Source organism: Pterocles gutturalis, unplaced genomic scaffold, assembly GCF_000699245.1.
Source record: "Pterocles gutturalis isolate BGI_N339 unplaced genomic scaffold, ASM69924v1 scaffold38593, whole genome shotgun sequence".
NCBI lineage: Eukaryota > Metazoa > Chordata > Aves > Pterocliformes > Pteroclidae > Pterocles > Pterocles gutturalis.
In genome coordinates, this window is record NW_010119329.1 from 1 (window position 1) to 18,749 (window position 18,749).

Sequence of the window (18,749 nt, forward strand, 5' to 3'; positions counted from 1 at the left end):
AACCATTCTGTGATTCCATGATTCTATGAGTCTGTGTGCTGGTGCAAAGGTCATAGAGCTGGGTTCTCAGAGATGGAAAGAGTCCGAACAAAAGTTGAAAAGGCTTAATTCACTGGTCTGTCTTGGTGCTTTTGAGGGGGCTGACGTTAAGGGATAACAATAATCCTTCGTAATATTATAGAAGATAAAAACTATATGGCCTGTTAAGCCTCATTTGCTCATGCAAAGTTCCTTCTAAGCTAAATCTTGTGTAATGAGCACTTCTGAAAAAGGCTGCACCCTGCATATCAAGGGTCCCAAGATGCTTTCACTGATCCATCCCACTGTCTTTGTGACTACATGTTCTGGGGAATCCTCCTGTTCTGTTTCAGGTTGTCATACCTGGGATAATGCTGGACTGCCTGTTTTTTAAACCTGGTAAACCCTAAAAGCTGCTAAGGAGCTTCTGTGGGACAGGGTGATAGGCCTCCTAATAATTTTACCTTTCTTCTTCTTGTCTTTTCCATAGGGTGGTTAATGTCACTCCGGTACCTGGGGACTTGCTTCGTGAGAACACTGAGGATGTCCTACAGGGTGAACATCTGAGTGATCAAGAGAATGCTCCTCCCATCCTATCAGGCCGGCCTGTGGAAGGTCTTGGGCAGGCTCCAAACACTGCTTTCAATGAGGCTGAGGTCTGGGAAGAGACAGATGTGAATCGCAACAAACTCAGGATCAGCATCAGCAAAGTAAAGAACATTTCTTTGTCTCCTGTGGCTGTTGGACTTAGGGCAATGGATGCCTGGATCCACTGATGTAGCATCCTACCTCGTGCAGCCCAAAGAGCACTGTGGAATTTCCCTGTGGAAAGGGGAGATTACAAACGATTTTTTCACAGAGTAAAAGCCATTGGGATTAATTTGGATCTTTATGCAAATTACATTTTAGGGGCCAATAATGCCAGAGTGAATCTTTAGTACAATCGTTATCTATACTTCTTGATACTTCAAGCAATGGAATTCTAGTACTTGCATAGCTGATACAATATCAGAAATGTCCCAGGTTTGGAAATTATAAACCAAAATTTTATTGTGTCCTAACCTCTTGGGTAAATACATTTCATCAGAGATGTTTTCATAAGCCACATTTTTCTACACCTTGAATCATCACTAATTTTTCTCTTCCAATTTTCACTGTCTTTTCTAAAGGTATGAAAGTCTGTAAAGAGCATCTAATGATGGTTTCACCCCTGTGAAGAGCTAGAGAAAGTGTCAGTTAATATTCTCATATTTCTGCATTCCAAGATCATATTAGACTTTTTAGATTGAATAAAGTGTATAAACCGACTTCAGTTGGTTTTTTTCTCATAATCCCTAAGGTGTTTCTCAGTCCTTTCTTGTAAATGTTACCTAATTTCTTGGAGGCATCCCCATGGAATGATGATTCCATAGTGAATGTTAAGTATGAGAATCTACCTGTTAGTTTATGAGATCAACTTTACATATTGTAAGTAAATTAGTATTTGTTGTGTTGATCTCAATTCTTATTTTAAAATCAGAATGTCACACGGCATGACATCAGATACATACAGAATCTGTTAGGAGAGAAGCCTGCATTAGACAGACTTAAAATATTATCAGGGCATACTGGATTCACTTCACATGCCTGTCTTCAATGGACGTTTGTGGACTAGCGCGTTAAATCTACTCGTCTTCTGGGTCTGACCAGAATTCACTTCAGTCTCTACTGGCACCAAGTTGGTCCTTCTCTCAGCCCTGTAGATATCTCCCCTATCCTTAGCCTTGCTAGGAAATATTATTCACGGACAAGAAATAATCTCATCTACCTTGCTTCAAATTCTCCAATGCGAATAATTTGGATCAACGTGTTATCTGTATGGAGCATCACCAGCAGCATGGAGCATCACCAGCAGCATTGCCCAATACCGAGGAAATTAGAAAAGCCTGGTAGAGTGGGACAGTTCTGTTGCCACAACATACAAAAAAAAAAAAATTAAAAAAAAGAGTATTACAGAAAAATCCTGGTAACTCATATGTGTTTTTCTGTTCCTTTGAACCACCAGGTGCCTTGATGCTGTTCAGTCAGGCAGAGATGTGCACAAGGGAGTCCTTTCTGCGTACTAGTTGTATGTCATGTCTTAGGTACCCAGCGCTGGCTTTCATAAGCCCTGTCCTAACAGCAGCTAGAGGCAGGAGAGGTTTCTGCAAGATTCACAGCGTGGCCAGGTGACTCTCCTGCCAAGGGATGTGCTATTTCTTCCAGGCAAAGGAGCTCAGGGAGTTAGTCAGTGTGGCAGTGAGCGCTTCAGTTCAGACAAGCTCTGTAGCTACTCTGCAGTCTGTGAAATAGAGCCCGGGTCATCACGCTCTCCAAAGCTAACCAAGTCTATGCTTTCTCTCCAAGGGCTGTTATCTTTAGTCTGACTCTTGCCTGCTAGGCTTATTATCTTTAGTCTGAACGTTCTCCGAGAGAGAACCACTTTTTATTTAAGTCTCAGTCACAACATGGAGAAAAAAAGGGGACTGCAGGTTCGATACGTAAAGCACACAGCTTCACCTCTGCTTGTAATCTCAGGCATCCCTTGTGTCTCTCAGAACGGTGAGGGCAGCTGGTGTATAAAACACCCTTCTGGTATTCACAGCTTCACCATCCTTCATCTTCAGGTCTTGTAGCACTAGAAGTAACTCTACCTCTCCCTGTCTTGCTCTTTGTATTTAGGTGACGAGTAGATCTCGCCGTGTTTTTTCTCTCCAGTACCTCTCTAAGGTCATCCTCATTTCTCTGTTCACACAGTTCACATCTCCTTCTGTCCCACTTCTCCCATTTCTCTGCTGAGGACAGTTGCCGTGCTTACTGCCACTGACCTTTCTAAATCCTCCGTCTGGTTCTCCCTACTCCACTGGATCAAAGTTCTCCTGCTGTGTTTTGTCAGAAACCTCTTCCTTCTCTCCCACACCGTCCCCAGCTGTCTGCTCTTGGATCTTATCTGTTACCCTACAGTTACAGAAGCACTTTGCTCCTTCCACAAACACATTGGACCTTCTTCTGTCACTACCCTTCTCCTGGCCTGAATGGGTTACAGATTAAATCATTATCATCTAGTCTGCTTTTCCTGTAATGCCTGAAAGTTCTCCTCCGCTCCGCCTAGCTGCAAAGGGTCCTTAGATATGCATTCCAAACCCCACCTGGACGGTTTACATCTGCTGATGTATGGACACTGACTGGCTTCACCTACTTTTGCTCCTTTGTCAGCTGCTAAATTAAAAAAAAAAAAAATCAAATTAACTTAAGGCCATATGAAAACAGAAAATACGTACTAGTAGAGTATGAACACTCAATGCTCACAAGTGTCCACGAGCATGTTCAGGTCCCTGCATGACCCTGGGTCTGTGGAAAGCTCTTACAGAAGTTGTGGTTGAGTATATGTCCTGAAAGACTTTGTTTAGAGGACCGAGATTTAAAAAAAAACAAACCCCCCAAAAAACCCAAACCACCCTGGGAATTAGGAGATGGCTTAGCAATATCAAGTTCATCAGAAGTAAACGTACGTACATTGCAATATAATGTGTGGACCCTGCACAGATGAATATTGACAAACAAGAGCTCTTAGATATCTTGGATAAGCAGTTAGGGTTTGTGTATGCAGTAGGTTAGCCCATGATAACTCCTTTGGATCAACTATTATGGGAAATGCAAAGGCCACCTTGTAAAGATGTTTAAATATTTGAGTTTATTTAAGATCCATACCTTGTTTGGATCTTAGATATATATACTAGACAACTGCCAGGGCATATGGATCCTCGCATTCCTTCAAACATTGCTTGTGTAGATTGTGAAAATGCAGCTGAAACTGTCTCCTGGAAGAATGCACAGAGTAACGGTGAAGGATAGATAATCAACGGCTGGTCAGATTTTGAGGTTCTCTGTGTTTACCCCTTACAGACTCAGTGCATGGTGGAAGAGGAGCAGAGAAATGGCGTCTGCCCCAGTTCCCCTGTCCGAGTGCCTCCGGAGTCCCCCACCGCACAAGTGCGCTCCCTCAGATACCGCCGTGTGAACAGCCCGGAGTCGGAACGCCTCTCCACTGCTGACGGCAAAGCAGATCTACATGAAAGAAGGTTTGCTCACCCCTCCATAGCCTCCTCTGCTTTTAGCCATCTCTTGAGGATTGACAGTTGAGACCAACCCAACCATTAGATCAGCAGGCACTGGAAGTGCATTTCTGGGTGGAGGTGTGCATGGGCTTTATGGTGTCTCTGGCGAGACACTCATGTCTGTTCATAAGGAGAGTTCGAGGGAATGATTCTCATCCTCTTCCTGGATGGGATGTTCCAGTGGTGAGGCAGTGGCCCAGGTTGCCCAGAGGGATGCCCCATCCCTGGAGGGGTTCAAGGCCAGGCTGGCTCTAAGGGTTGGCAAGGGGGGTTGAAACTAGATGATCTTTAAGGTCCTTTTCAACCCAGGCCATTCTAGGATTCTATGGAAGGAGGGACATTTGTCAGGGAAGGCAAAGCATCAGATCAGAGATAACGTAAAGAGTCACAAACCTTTTGGCTGGCCTGAGGTGGGAGGGAAGAATGAATCTTCTTAGGATCCATATAGGGATGCATGTATTCTGGGAGCTAGCTGGCAGATCCTGATCTTGTGGGTTTCATGATTTCATTATTTTTCATGAATAGTAATAACAGTGTTCATTTTTCAGCATATAGCATTGCACCGGTTTGCACTTGAACAGTACATTTGTACCCTGATTTTGAGGGTGATAGCAATGCCTTCTCTCAGATCCACACCAATGAAATAAACAAAAAAACCCAAGAATAATATAGAAATAAAAAAAAAGAAGCTTTTTAAAGTATTATGTGCTGGAGAACATGTGTTACAAGACATAAGCCCTTGGTGCTGGTAACCCCCTTCACACCCTTTGTTACCCCGTCTTCCTCTTCCCGTTAAATGTCAGGGCACGGACTGTGGCTGCAGGACGCGCTGGTGGCATGGTCCCTCTGAAAGAGGCAGGGATGGGACAGGCCTTCTTCCCAGAGACAATCTGACAGACGTCAGCCAAGAGGAACAGTCACAAGGAGATGGTAGCTGGAAATGAAGGAGGATGAAAAAGAACTAGAGAGAGGATGAGCCCCTAGCATTACCCCCAGTTCGTTAGGTCCTGTCTCATTGTGGGTGGCTGGGTGAAGCCGTAATGCTTCTCTGTAATTCAGGAAAGATTGGTTTTGTTGCTATTAATAATTTAGAGTTTGAGTAACAAATATTGGGTCTTGCTACCTCTTCTTTTTCTTGCTCAGAAGAAAGGCTTTTTAAAGTAGGAGGAGAAAAAAGCCATTTATAACAGTCAGCAGCACTAGTCCTGTATATTCAGTGAATGCTTTTAACTCCATCCTTTATTTCTCCCATTCTTCCTTGTCTGCTCAGCATCATGCTAACTTAATATAGAAAATGTGCTTTATCCAAAATGCATCTCTTTCTCCTGCCTCCTTCCCTCATCTCAGATCTTTTTTCTTTTCAAGAATCTTTCAAGATTCTTTTTTCAAGATCTTCCAAGTAGCCTGCACCAAGTATGGTGCAAATACAATCCCACTCTGACACACAGCCTTCTCTTTATTCTGCTTTTGTCTTTTCACAGTACAGAGCTCACTCCCAGCACTGGGAAATTCTTCTGTCTTTCTGGAGTCAATTCTTCCACCCCACACTCCTAAGAGTCTCTTCTCTGCTGGGGAATGGATAAAGACATTGGCTAAATCCAGAGTTTCTTTTTATTTTTTTTTTAGCAACAGCTTTTTAAAATCCACTTCTGAACACACACAGTATCGGCCATTTTTCATCCTTACTTTGCATACTTAGTGCTCCCTATTCACTATAATAATATATTAAGACTTTAACAAATAGATCCTTGCTTCTTTCAGATCCATCAGATGGCTTTTGCCGTGATCTTTGTTTTTGTTCACAACTTTCTCTACGTCAGCCTCTGGTTCACCTCCTTTGCTAATTCCCCTTTCTTCATCAAAAATTTTTCATTTTTGCTTATAATTCTTTCCATCTCAGTTCTGACCTTCTACTGTGTGGAAGATGCTCAGTTTTGCTTAGCAACCCTCACCCAATGGGCAGCCACTTCACTGCTTCCCCTCACGCCTTCTCACAAGTAGGAAGGCTTTTCCCTGAAGAGTCTGCAAAGCTCCTGCATGGTCCTTGTTGAAATCCCTTTGTAAAACACACCGCCGCTGGCTTTTCCTGGGCAGCAGACCCTCTGGCTTTGTGCAGCAAGCTGATAGCCTCTGGGATAGACAGAGAAGCAAAGCAAGCAGCATGGCCAAACGAGAGGCACGGATCATAACGCTGGGGAGCAGAAAGACAGAAGTGCCACTGGCTTTTCCAGCTGAGATGCTGCCAGGGCTGTCGGGGCACAGGGAGCTCCCAGAGCCTCTTGGAAAGGTATTTCTGCATGGCTGTAGAAGCTGCTGCTATTTAGATGGTGAGCCACTGAACATTATACAACCCTTTGTAAAAGGGTGCTTGCTAGATTTCCTTCCTGCTCCTCCAAAGCGTTTTGGGGTCATCTGTGCACGATGGGGTCAAAGATTCTTGCTGTCTTTGAAAAACTCATGTGGCCACCTTAGTGGCCTCAGTGGCCACCACAGAGATAGCACAGTGCAGCTGAAGATGTTCTAGGAGCCCAGCAGAGACACTCTTAAGTCAGACAGTAGATTTAGGATTTAGGGGTGTTTTGGTTTTATTTTTGCTTTTTTTTTTTTTTTTTCCCCACAAACCAGTAGAACTAACCAAAGGGGAAAGAGCAGATTTATGTTGTTGGGGGAAACTGGTTAACAACCTGGCATCTACAAGAGAGATGCTGCATTGGCTGTCACACTGAAGCTCTCCAGGGGGAACACCTTTATGCCATTGTAGGTTCCAAATAAATATTTTTGCTTAAGCCTGTCATTCTGAAGCCTACCAAGAAATGAGTCAGAAAGACTGTACAGGTTCTCTCTCAACTCTTATGATCCCTAACTTTAATTACAAACCTGATGTATTTTTAATGGCTTCATGTTCCGTCTTTAGATCTCGAATGGATTTACCTGGCTCTCCATCACGGCTCATGTGCTCCTCCCAGCCAGCCCAGATGCTCTCCATTGACACCGGCCAGGCTGACCGGCAGGCAAGTGGCAGGATGGACGTGTCTGCTTCGGTGGAACACGAAGCTCTCAGCAACGCTTTCCGCTCAGTGCCGCTCGCGGAGGAGGAGGACTTTGATAGCAAGGAGTGGGTTATCATTGACAAGGAGACAGAGCTGAAGGACTTTCACCCAGGTGCTGAGCCAAGCACCTCTGGAACCACAGATGAGGAGCCTGAGGAACTAAGACCTATTGAAGAGGGTGAGGAGAGAAGACGCTTGGGGGCAGATGCTGCAGTCAGGCCGAAGACGCACGATGGGCGAAGTCGGGGTATGCAGCCTGTGACTGAGGAGGACAGCTCCCACAGGCATGAAGGACCTTCTCAAACAGTATCTGACAGTAAACATGAACAGCAGACCGCAAGTCCAGCTCACTCCCCCTTACATTCAGCACCAGCTATCCGACAAAGGAGACGAGAATCTGAACCTACTGGTCCTCAGAGACAGGTAAGATCCCTGGGTCTGTATCTTGTTGCCTAGCATAGCATCATCTTAGGAAACCTCAGCTGTGCTGGAGAAGTCTGTGGTTCCAAGCATGGATGCTCTTATGAAACCCTTTCTGACAGTGCTTGCAAACGTTGTGAACACCTTAGAAGTGCTCCCTGTAGCTAGTAATGTTGTCCCCTACTAAGGACACACTGTTGTCAAGATCTTCCAGCTATTTTGGCACAGGGACAAGAGGAGAGCACAGTTGTGACCATGGGGATCTTTAATCAGTTCTCTTATCACTCTCCCGCTGTGTTTTGTTAATAACCTCTTTGTTGTACGGAGGTGTCGCTACCAAATCTTCTCCACATAGTTTCTCAGCAGCAACAGCAGTGTATGGCAAGCGAGTGCCCTCTAATCTAATCACACATCAGCACTGGGCAGGTCTGCAGCAATGCAAATCATAAAATAACTCCCTGAAATTAGACTTTCTTCTACAACCTAACAAAAAGCTGAGAGTAACGAGCGCGCACATCCTGTCAACCTTACTTCAGTCACTGGCATTGTTGTTACTGGGCGTTTACTTACAGAAATGTTCCTTATCTACTGTGGTTTTTTTTTCCAGATAGTTGTAGAAGGCTTTTTTCTTTCGGTTTTGCTTTTTTCTGTGGTACTCTGAAGATATAAAGAAGTTCAGTTTTTAGTGGGAGGTAACTTATTAGATTACCTGGAAAAACATGATATGCTGTTAGGCTCAGAGTTCCTCCGTCATATCTAATCTTCATTTCTCAGACATTCAGAAGGAAGCTGTCCCAGAGTGTTCACTGCAAGAGACAATAAAATTGTTCTCCTGAGGACTTTTTTGTATTTGTATGTTACTAAAGATCTCTCATGCATGTGGAATCTGTAAGTGCAGCAAAGAGCAGGCGAGTCTCCGGTCATGTAGACAGTGATACCTTCCTATGGCAGGCGTTTGGGCAGTCTCCTTGTTCCCTTCTGGGAGATGGTAGCTCCATCTCCAGTTCTCTCTTGAGCTTATTCTCTAAGGGAGTGTTCACTGGACTGGAGCATGTTGTACTCGGCACTGGTGAGGCTGCACCTTGAATCCTGGGGTCAGTTTTGGGCCCCTCACCACAAGAAGGACATTGAGGGGCTGGAGCAGGTCCAGAGAAGGGCAACGAAGCTGGGGAAGGGTCTGGAGCACAGGTCTGACGAGGAGCGGCTGAGGGAGCTGGGGGGGTTCAGTCTGGAGAAGAGGAGGCTGAGAGGAGACCTCATCACTCTCTACAACTGCCTGAAAGGAGGGTGCAGTGAGGGGGGTGCTGGGCTCTGCTCTAAAGGAACAAGTGATGGGACAAGAGGAAACGGCCTCAAGTTGCACCAGGGGAGGTTTAGGCTGGATATTAGAAAAAATGTCTTCACTGAAAGAGTGATGAGGCATTGGAACAGGCTGCCCAGGGAAGTGGTGGAGTCACCATCCCTGGAGGGGGTCAAGAAATGTGGAGATGTGGTGCTTGGGGACATGGGTTAGTGGGTTGGGTGGTGTTGGGTTGACGGTTGGACTTGATGATCCTTGAGGTCTTTTCCAACCTTAATGATTCTATAATTCAATGTTAAAAGGACATCCTTCCGTTCAGGCCTCACCGAGATTCTTCTCCTTTCTGAGTCCCAGAGAAGTGCAAGGAAAAAAAGGACTGTTAGGTTTGGCAGCAAAGCATGAATGATACAGGAAACTATATAAAAAGAATCAAACCAAATCCTTGCCTGCCAGGCAAGGTGTTCCTTGCCATGGTGTATGAGGCTGCAGCATTTACAGGAAGGACAGAAATACTGACAGCAGGCATTAGTGGGACAGTTCTGCTGAGCATGGAATAGTGGCAGTACATGCTTCTCATGGAGACTGCATCCGTCTGCAAGCTTCCAGGGTGGAGGTGTTTGCTGTATAAAGCCAATATGTTGAATGCCGCAGATATCTAGAGATTGCACAGGCAAGATCGGCAGAGCAGGAAGGGTCTGTGTCCAGATTTTCTCTGTCTGTAAACTTATTAGGCTGGTTGGTGCAGGATGTGCAAAGATCTGCAAGATGCAATGAACTTGGCAAGAGCCAGCTGGTAAGAACCAGCTGTAAGGACCAGCAGGGACACTTCACTGACACGTTTAGCATGACCAAGGAAGGCTGGAGGTGCCATAGCACATAACACTGCTGTGTGAAGTGACTGGCTGAGCTGGGTATGATGCAGTATGAAATTTGCTTATCACTGCACAGTGATGCTTAAAAAGCAGGCAAAAAAGGTAAATTAATGGGATTGTAAGAGATCACTGCTAATATATTAGACAGCCTTCGTTTTCCATCAGACTCTGCATTTTTTTGCTCCTATGTTCTGAAATACCCTCTAGTTACTCCTGGGTCTACCTTTGTACATAGAGACCAACACTGGACTTCTTTGTCTGGCCAGGAAGCTAGTTGTGCTTCCTTTGGTGTCTGGATCCTTCAGTTGCCTCTATAAGCACAGCTTTGCAGTGACGTTCATGTTTGTCCATTTGCTAAACAAACTGATAACTCTCAAAGGAAAAATTCCTTGGTGTCTAAAGGAAAGCAGAAACCTGTTTTCCTTTGGTACAGCAGAGATGGAGGGTCAGTTGGTTGAGACACTAATAAGAAGTTGACCAAGGACTTAAATAATGAAAATACTGAAGGTTTCACTAGCAATGACAGATGTTTCCTGTAGCTCAGACTTGGGCTTCCTCTGGGTTTGACTGAAGCTATGATTAGACAGTGTGTGTGTGCGTGAGTAAATCTTCCTTATCTTTGAACGTGAACTGAGCCTTTAAGAGAGGAAAAATGTCATTAAATGCAGAACTGCCGTGACTAAGGCCATAGGCCTTGTTGTACCGATTTGGTGGCTCATTCTGGTCTCCCAAAAACTAGTGACCATCAGTTGGTGTCAGGAGAGTACTAACTGAGAGCAGACAGCTAATCCCTGCTTTAATGCTTCCTTCTGTTCCTCCATTCCCTGGCTACAATATAAAAGCCATTTCTAATTACTGGCAAAAAGACAGTGACCTCTGGATTATCATAGGATCACAGCATGGTTGAGGTTGGAAGGGACCTCTGGAGATCTTCTACTCCCACCCTCTGCTCCAAGATGGATCAGCTAGAGCAGGTTGCTCAGGACAGTGTCCAATCAGAATATCTCTGAGCATGGAGACTCTACAACCTCCCTGGGCAACCTGTTCTAGTGTTCAATCCCCCTTACGGTTAAAAAAACCTTATATTTAAATGGAATTTCCTGTATTTCCATTTCTGCCTATTTCTTCTTGTCCTTTCGCTGGGCACCACTAAGAAGAGTCTGGATCCATCTTCTTTTTCCCATCAAGTGTTTATAAATGTTGATAAGAAACCCCCTGAGCCTTCTCTTTTCCAGACTAAACAGTCCCAGCTCTCTCATCCTTTCCTCAAATGAGAGGTGCTCCAGTCGCTTCATCATCCATGTGACCCTTCGCTGGACTATCTCCAGTATGTCCATTTCTGTTCTACTGCGCAGCCCAGAACTGGAACATGGCACTCCAGGCGTGGTCCCACCAGTGCTGAGGGGAGCGACCACCTCCCTCAGCGTGCTGGCAGCACTCCTTCTCATGCAGCCCAGGAGGCCGTTGTCCCTTTTTCCCACAAAGGCACCTTGCTTGCTCGTGTTCAGCTTAGTGTCCACCAGGACCCCCAAGTACTTCTCTGTCAAACTGCTTTCCCAACGGTTGTCCCCCAGCACGTACTGTTCCTCCCCAGGTGCCGGACTTTGCACTTCCCTTTGTTGAAGTTTTTGATAAATTCCTTTTTGCCCATTTCACCAGCCTACCCAGGCACCTCTGAATATCAGCACAACCCTCTGGTGTGTCAGCTGCTCCTCCCAGTTTTGTATCTTCAGTCAACCTGCCGAGGGTACGCTCTGTCCCATCACCCAGGTCATAATTGAAGCTGTCAAACAGTGGTGGCCCCAGTGTCAGCCGCTGGCTATGCCACTACTGACTGGTCTCCAGCTGGGCTTTGTTTCCCCAAGCACAATGCTTTGAGCCCAGCAGCACAGCCTGTTTCCAGTCTAACTCATGGTCTGCTTCTCCATCATTTTGTTTATGAGGATGTTATGGGAGACAGTGTCAGAAGCCTTTCTGAAGGCAAGGTAAACAACCTCCCACCCAGTCATCTCATCACGGAAAGCTGTCAGGTTCATCAGGTGTGATTTTTCCTTCGTATTTCCGTGCTGACTGCTCTCGGTCACCTTCTTGTTCCGTTGTTTGGAAATGGCTTTCGGGAGGATTTGTGCCCTTTCCAGGCTGACCAGCCTGTCGCTCCCCGAGTTATCCTCATTCAGAGCTCAGATGTTTATTGCAATGTAAGAACCTGTTGGAAGAAAGAGATGATCATGCCAGTGCGAGGGACAGCGGTGTCCCCATGAAACTGTGGGTGTAAGAGGGAGCACAGCATGAAGAGATGTTGCTGTGGAGAAAGGCAAGTACGGAGGAAGCTCTGAATAGCCTGGGGGAATTTCTGACCCAAATATTCTCAAATATTAGATATCTCACAGTTTCAGCTGACAAGAAGACAGCTGCAGTGGAAGCACAGACCTCCCGGGAAGCCCCGGTATAGAGGGAGAAGAGGTCCCTCATGAAACTACAACCTGTCCAAGCCCTTCTGTCTGTGCAGCGCTCAGTGTGAGGCTGGGCACCCAGCAAGCTGTTGGACAGAGCTCTTAGGGTTTACTTTAATGTTTGCACTTCAGAAATGTACTTCAGAAATCTCTGCCTATTTTTAAGCACTGACATGCAGATAAAACCATAGAAATAGCTAAAACTGAGGGGGGGAAAAAAAGATTAAACCTCTACTTCTGTTTACATATTAATCCTGACATAGGATTGCTGTTACTGTTGGAAATAATTCCTATCCACACCTAGCAATATAATTTAAAAATCTGTCAAGTTCTTAAATATGCTAAGTAAATTCACTGAGACTTGACAGAGATGGCAACTTACCGCTGCCTTCTGCATTGTAAAGAGATACAAATGTTCATACATTTATGAGTTTTGGCAATTACTTCTGACTGTAGGTCTGTGCTCGTAGATGTTTCTTGACTCTCACTCTCCCTTTCTGCTAGTGCAATTGGCATTGAACAAAATGTTTTGAGACTTGCCTGCCTAAAATGTGCCTGTCTAAATGATGTCACATATAAAAAACACAAGAAAAGTGAAGCAATAGCGGGAGATCATATTAACTCTTCCTTACCTATTCTCAGATATATTCTGCAAAGTTCAGAGAGCGTTTTGCTTATGCTGTGTCTTACAGTCCCATCTCCCAGAGCCAAGAGCTCATCTTTCAGAAAAGGTCCCAATGTGAAGAAGCACTGGTGTATTTCCTCACCAGCTTAGCTGTGTGCTTAGAATCACTCTTAAAAAATCTCCCTTGGTGCTATGAGGCCTCTTTTCTCCCACAGCCAGGAGAGTGCCACAAATGGACTTATTTAGAGTTGACCATACCTTAACCCTGAGAGGGCAGCAGCTGCAGAGCTTTCGAGGCCTCCCCAGCCATACCTTCCCATTGGCATCTTTGCTGAGAGATCACGCAAGGATGCTCGGCGCGCAGAGCCGTGTTGGTAATACCGTGGGCAGGACTGGAGTGCCTGTGCTGTAAAGAAAGGTCCGTCTGGGTAGCTGGAGTGATCCTTTTTGATCTGAGAAGTCTTTACCATGTTGGGATGATACATACTTGAAAATCATACAATATGCTGACCCCTGACATGGAGCAAAAAGTAATAAGAAGAATTCCAGTATACTTAGTTGTGCAGCCTACGGACAGTACACCCAGGTGGGAATTTCTACGCCATCTACACAAAGAAGAGATGGTTGTCTTTATGAGAAATTACAGCTGCTGTCTAGAATTTCTTTGTCTCTCTCAAATACTCCAATGTAATGACAGCATTACATTATTATTATCTGACAATCTGGTCTGTGCAGTGATGTGCAGCACATTTAGGACTGCGAATAATTGCTTTTCACATTTAATGCTCACCACAAGCTGAGTAGTTCTCAGATGCTTACGAAGATACCTGCCTCAAAGCACTACAAAGATATTGAAGGGGAAAGGAAAGAGATGAGACTGGATGAAGTTCAGCTCTTTTTCTCATATCATTTGCAAGGGCAACATCTGTAGTAAGGTAAGGAGAGCAGTATTGGCTTTAAAAAGAATACAATATTGCCTTTTCTCATCTCACAATTACATTTTGAAACCTGCAGAGAGTTCCTGAAAAGCAATGCAGCACAAGGAAGGGAATGGATTTGAAAGGAAAAATGGAATTCCAGGAAAAGTGGTCTGGTTTTAGAAACTGAGGTTGCTGACCTCTGGGAAAGTGCTAGTTTCATAGCAGAGGTAGCAGGGGGAGGAAGGGCTTTAGCATTTTCGGGTGAAGAATCTGAAATCACTCCCATGGTGCCTTTCTATTCCATTCTGTGCATAAAGGGAAGGTAGGGACCGCGATCTCATCCTGGCACAAGCTGTCCTCTGTGAGTATACTTTGCTCCCTCTCCTGGCCATCCCAGGATCACAGAAGCAGAAAAGGGACCTAAGAGTGCATCTTCTCCTCGTGTCCTCCTGTGGCTCTGTGTTTTGAATTTCTCACTGAAAGGAGAATTACCCTCTGCCTGCCTTTCTAGCTGCTGCCTGTCCTCCACTTGCCAAAACTGGAAGCATTAACACTCCCCCTGCAGGTACTTGATATTAAAGTGTACCTGGAGGCCAGCAGTGTAAGCGTGAGAAAAATGAAAGTCCACTAACAGTCCCCAAAGTTGCCTTTGCAAATCCTTGGAGCGAGTTTTAATAAGATTAAATTGAAAGACCTTCTGAGAATCCCTTGCTTTTAAATACATATGATCATTTTAGCACCAGGTGTTTCACCTTTTCCCGTACACGTGGGTTCCAAGTGTGTTCAGAGTTTGACTGTTCCCTATAGGGGCCCCTCACCACAAGAAGGACATTGAGGGGCTGGAGCAGGTCCAGAGAAGGGAAACGAAGCTGGGGAAGGGTCTGGAGCACAGGTCTGACGAGGAGCAGCTGAGAGAGCTGGGGGGGTTCAGTCTGGAGAAGAGGAGGCTGAGAGGAGACCTCATCACTCTCTACAACTGCCTGAAAGGAGGGTGCAGTGAGGGGGGTGCTGGGCTCTTCTCCAAAGGAACAAGTGATGGGAATAACTTGGAAACGGCCTCACGTTGTGCCAGGGGAGGTTTAGGCTGGATATTAGAAAAAATGTCTTCACTGCAAGAGTGATGAGGCATTGGAACAGGCTACCCAGGGCAGTGGTGGAGTCACCATCCCTGGAGGGGGTCAAGAAACGTGGAGATGTGGTGCTTGGGGACATGGGTTAGTGGGTTGGGTGGTGTTGGGTTGACGGTTGGACTTGATGATCCTTGAGGTCTTTTCCAACCTTAATGATTCTGTGATTCTATGATTCTATATGCAAAATGTATGACTAGCATAATGCCGTGCCAAGATGGGTGATGCCAGAGGAACAGAGAGGTGAGGCACGTGGCCCGAAGAGCCAGAGGAGGGGACTGACGTAGCAGAGCCTGGCACTGCTGGTGTGGCTGGGGAGAGTGCGGCAGGCCCCCTGTAATGGCAGGCTCCCGTGGTGCCCATGGGATCCCCAGGGATCTATAGACACAGAGCAGTCAGTAAGCCCCGCGTAGAGCAAAAGCATTTTTCATCTGCCGGCGAAGATGTCTGCAGCATGCGCATCACAAACCAGGGGCGAGTCAAGTCTTTGCCTGACACCTTTTCCTCCACTCTTCTTCGTCTTTTTCAGTTGGAGGAGGACAGGCCTTCTCAGCACTCCCTCCCGAGGTACAGCCCCCTGAGAAGACTGGCGTCCTCCGTTTTCTCCTCCTCAACCCTGGAGACAGAACACTACCCTCACGTTGGTGGCACTTTCATACAGCGCAGCCGTTCGGCGGAGAGCAGCCCCGTGCGCATGCCCCACCGCAGGCACATGCCCCTCACGGCAGGAAACCACAGACTCATGCCTTCCGTCCTCCGCATTTCCAGGTCCCAGCTCCAGCAGGTGTGGGCCCGCTTCACACACAAAACATAGCCTGTTCAGGGAAGCAGCAGCCTCCATAATGCAATAATAGATCCCACCTTGCCCACAGTGTGTCACCACTCAATGCAATATCGAACAACACTGGCCTAAGGTACTGTAACTTCCAAAGCCCCTGCAACCCAACCCCACAGAGACCGAACACATCTGCCTTTCTGAACCTCCCAGGAGCCTGGGTGGGGGCGGCAGCGTGGCCGAAGATGAAAACACAGACGGTGACAGCGTGATGCGTGAAACGGGCGGATGCCAGGGCTCCTCGCAGAGACTGGCTCCGCGCATCCTGCAGCCGCGGGGGAGGGAGCGCGGGGGCTGCCTCGCTGAACGCATGCCATCAAGCCACAAACGTTGTCCAGTTGTGACTGGAGCGGAGGGACCGTGGAGGCATCAGCAAGCCTTACCTTCCCCAGGCAAATCAGTTCGAGCATCTTTATTGGTATCTTACGCTGGGCCAAATCTGTAGGCGGTTTTTACTCCATCTAGATATAGGCAGACTCCCGGGAGCGCGGGGGCTGCCTCGCTGAACGCATGCCATCAAGCCACAAACGTTGTCCAGTTGTGACTGGAGCGGAGGGACCGTGGAGGCATCAGCAAGCCTTACCTTCCCCAGGCAAATCAGTTCGAGCATCTTTATTGGTATCTTACGCTGGGCCAAATCTGTAGGCGGTTTTTACTCCATCTAGATATAGGCAGACTCCCGCTGGAAGCTCGCCTGAGGCAGGACCTCAGGATTTGTCCCTCTCTTGTGGAGTTACGATCATGTATCTCTTTGTTGCTTTGGCTTTGGAAATCCCCTTGCTTTTGTTGCAGTTTTGGTTGCCGTGCAGTGACCACATATCTCCATCTCTCCGGCTTTGCCTCTCTGACATGGCGGTGGACCTGCTGGTCTGCTCTCCACTCCTAAGCTGCTCCAGATCCACCTGCCTTCCCCCAGAGGTCAGGAGTTGGATAGCAAGGATTTTCTTACTGATCCAGCTGTATATATTACACTGTTTCTAAATTCCATAAATTTTAGCCACCTGCAGCTTTTCAGTGGCAGAGCAGCCCTGCTTCTTGGCCTTGCTTGGACATGCCTGTGATAACAGATCTCACCTGGGAAATAAACTGGCCTCAGCACTTGCTATGTGGAGCCCCTGGAGCCCTTGTCTAAAACTGACTTGAATCTCAGAGGAAAAGGGAGATCAAAGTTAATTTAAATTGTCACAAGTATCCTTATTTCCCAGGTTTGAAGGGATATATTGCCCTTCTCAGTAGAGCTGCAAGGTGAAACACCAGGCTGTGTGAAGACCTTCAGTAGTCACTGTCTTCTATTGAAATGAGTCTCCTGGGAGAAGAGGAGATATGGGTGTTCAGGTTAAAGAAGAAAGGGTTGCCGCTAGTGCTAGTGCTCAGGGAGTCCCAAGATTTTTAAAGTATTTCGCAGAGAGTATATCAGCACAGGATACCGACAGGGAAACATACAGAATGCCCAGGCAGATGTCACAATGGTGTGGGATAAGTATGGGTGTTGGAAGAAGGTGGTGACACGTCACATGTTTCCGATGGGGTTACAGTGGATGCTTCCTTCATGTCAGATGCACCCTTCTATGAGCAGCCCCAGGCAGTGCAACCCCAGCCAGGGTGGGTGGTGCTTTCTGAAGCCCCCAGGACCTGGCCCGGTGGGTACGCATGCCGCAGGATGTGCTCAGGGAGGCTGGGCGTGCGCTGCCTTCTGCCTCCCCACGGAGCGTCCCAGGGGGGTCGGGGATGGAGATGGAGAGGGCAACACACCCTCCTTGAGAAGATTCAGGATAGGCATGACCAGTCTCTTCCCACAGTCATTCTTGAACCAGTGACATCGGTTTCTTTTTATTTGCCACAAGGACATGAGTGAACAGGACACTTTACTTCACGGTCAAAATTTTTCTCTGCAATTTGTTGATCAGTTTTATTTTTTAAAAAGCCACTGGGCATTGCCAGAAATACTTGGAGTGAATTAACTAGTAGCCTAATCCTGACTGGCAGTTCTTCTCTTGTCAAGCACAGAAACCAAGGCTTTGCTTTTCTCAAAGTGATGTGAGAAGGGATGATTTCCTTAAGTAGACTATGCTCTGATGTTATTTTTTTCTGTGTTCAGTCGAGACTTTAATAGAACAGCAGATTCCAGAGAAAATGGAATTTGTGAAACAAGTAGATTTAAAATCACTAGCTCTCAATAATTTTTAGTTCGTAGTCTCCAAAACAATGATACTGATTTTTCAAGGTCAATTTTAGGAAGAAAATTTTCTATTGTTCTCTTTTTTAAAAGACAATTTTTAATTCACCAGTGAGGAAAGGGAGCAAACAGGATAACTGGGTATTTATAAACTCTAACCTGCCCGTTTCAGACAAAAAACAATGACTAACCGATAAGTAGCTCCATGCACAAAATGTAAAGGGCAGTGATCTATCTAATGCTACTCATCATGGTTATATATAGAACTGTTCTTGACAAGTAAACTTGATACTGTTCTTCTTCTAAATTTGGAAGTCTGATTCATAAAGATGGTTGATTTATATGGCCTTCAGTAAGACTTTCTTCTAGTTAAAATTATTAATAAATTGAAAACCGACTAACCAGACAAGATACATTTATAAGCTAGTATCTCTTACGAGTGGGGAAGTTTCTCAGTAGCACTCCTGATCTCCTGCCCTTAGCTCAGCACTATCCCATGCCTTTAGTGGCTGTCAAGAAGAAAAAAATATATGGCTTGATAAAATAATACTGGCAGGCCAGCTCTGCTGAACGATCTGGATGGCTTGATAAGTTGCTTGCATTCAAATTATTGCATTCAGCCATGTTTCGAGTACGAAAAATATAGGTCACATACACAGAGTGGGAGAAACTGTGCCCTGGGAGGTACTGTCTCCCAAAAGGAGATGGGAGTTAGGGGAAATAATCAGCTGCATTTAATTTCTCATTATGCTGTTATGGCAGCAACAACGACGAAACATTTCTTCTTTGATGTATCAGCAGGGAAAAGAAGATAAAA

At 46.0% G+C, this 18,749-nt stretch overlaps 1 protein-coding gene across 1 annotated transcript; it reads left to right on the forward strand.

Annotated features, from left to right (window-relative positions):
* Positions 1–508: 508 nt before the first annotated feature.
* TTBK1 (tau tubulin kinase 1) lies at positions 509–15,735 on the forward strand (the record flags this gene model as incomplete). The annotated part of the gene is made up of 4 exons (XM_010076550.1): positions 509–728; positions 3,943–4,118; positions 7,069–7,627; positions 15,451–15,735. Coding segments are annotated over 4 exons (1,240 nt in total), but the record flags the coding sequence as incomplete, so codon positions are not given.
* Between the last annotated feature and the right edge of the window lie 3,014 nt (positions 15,736–18,749).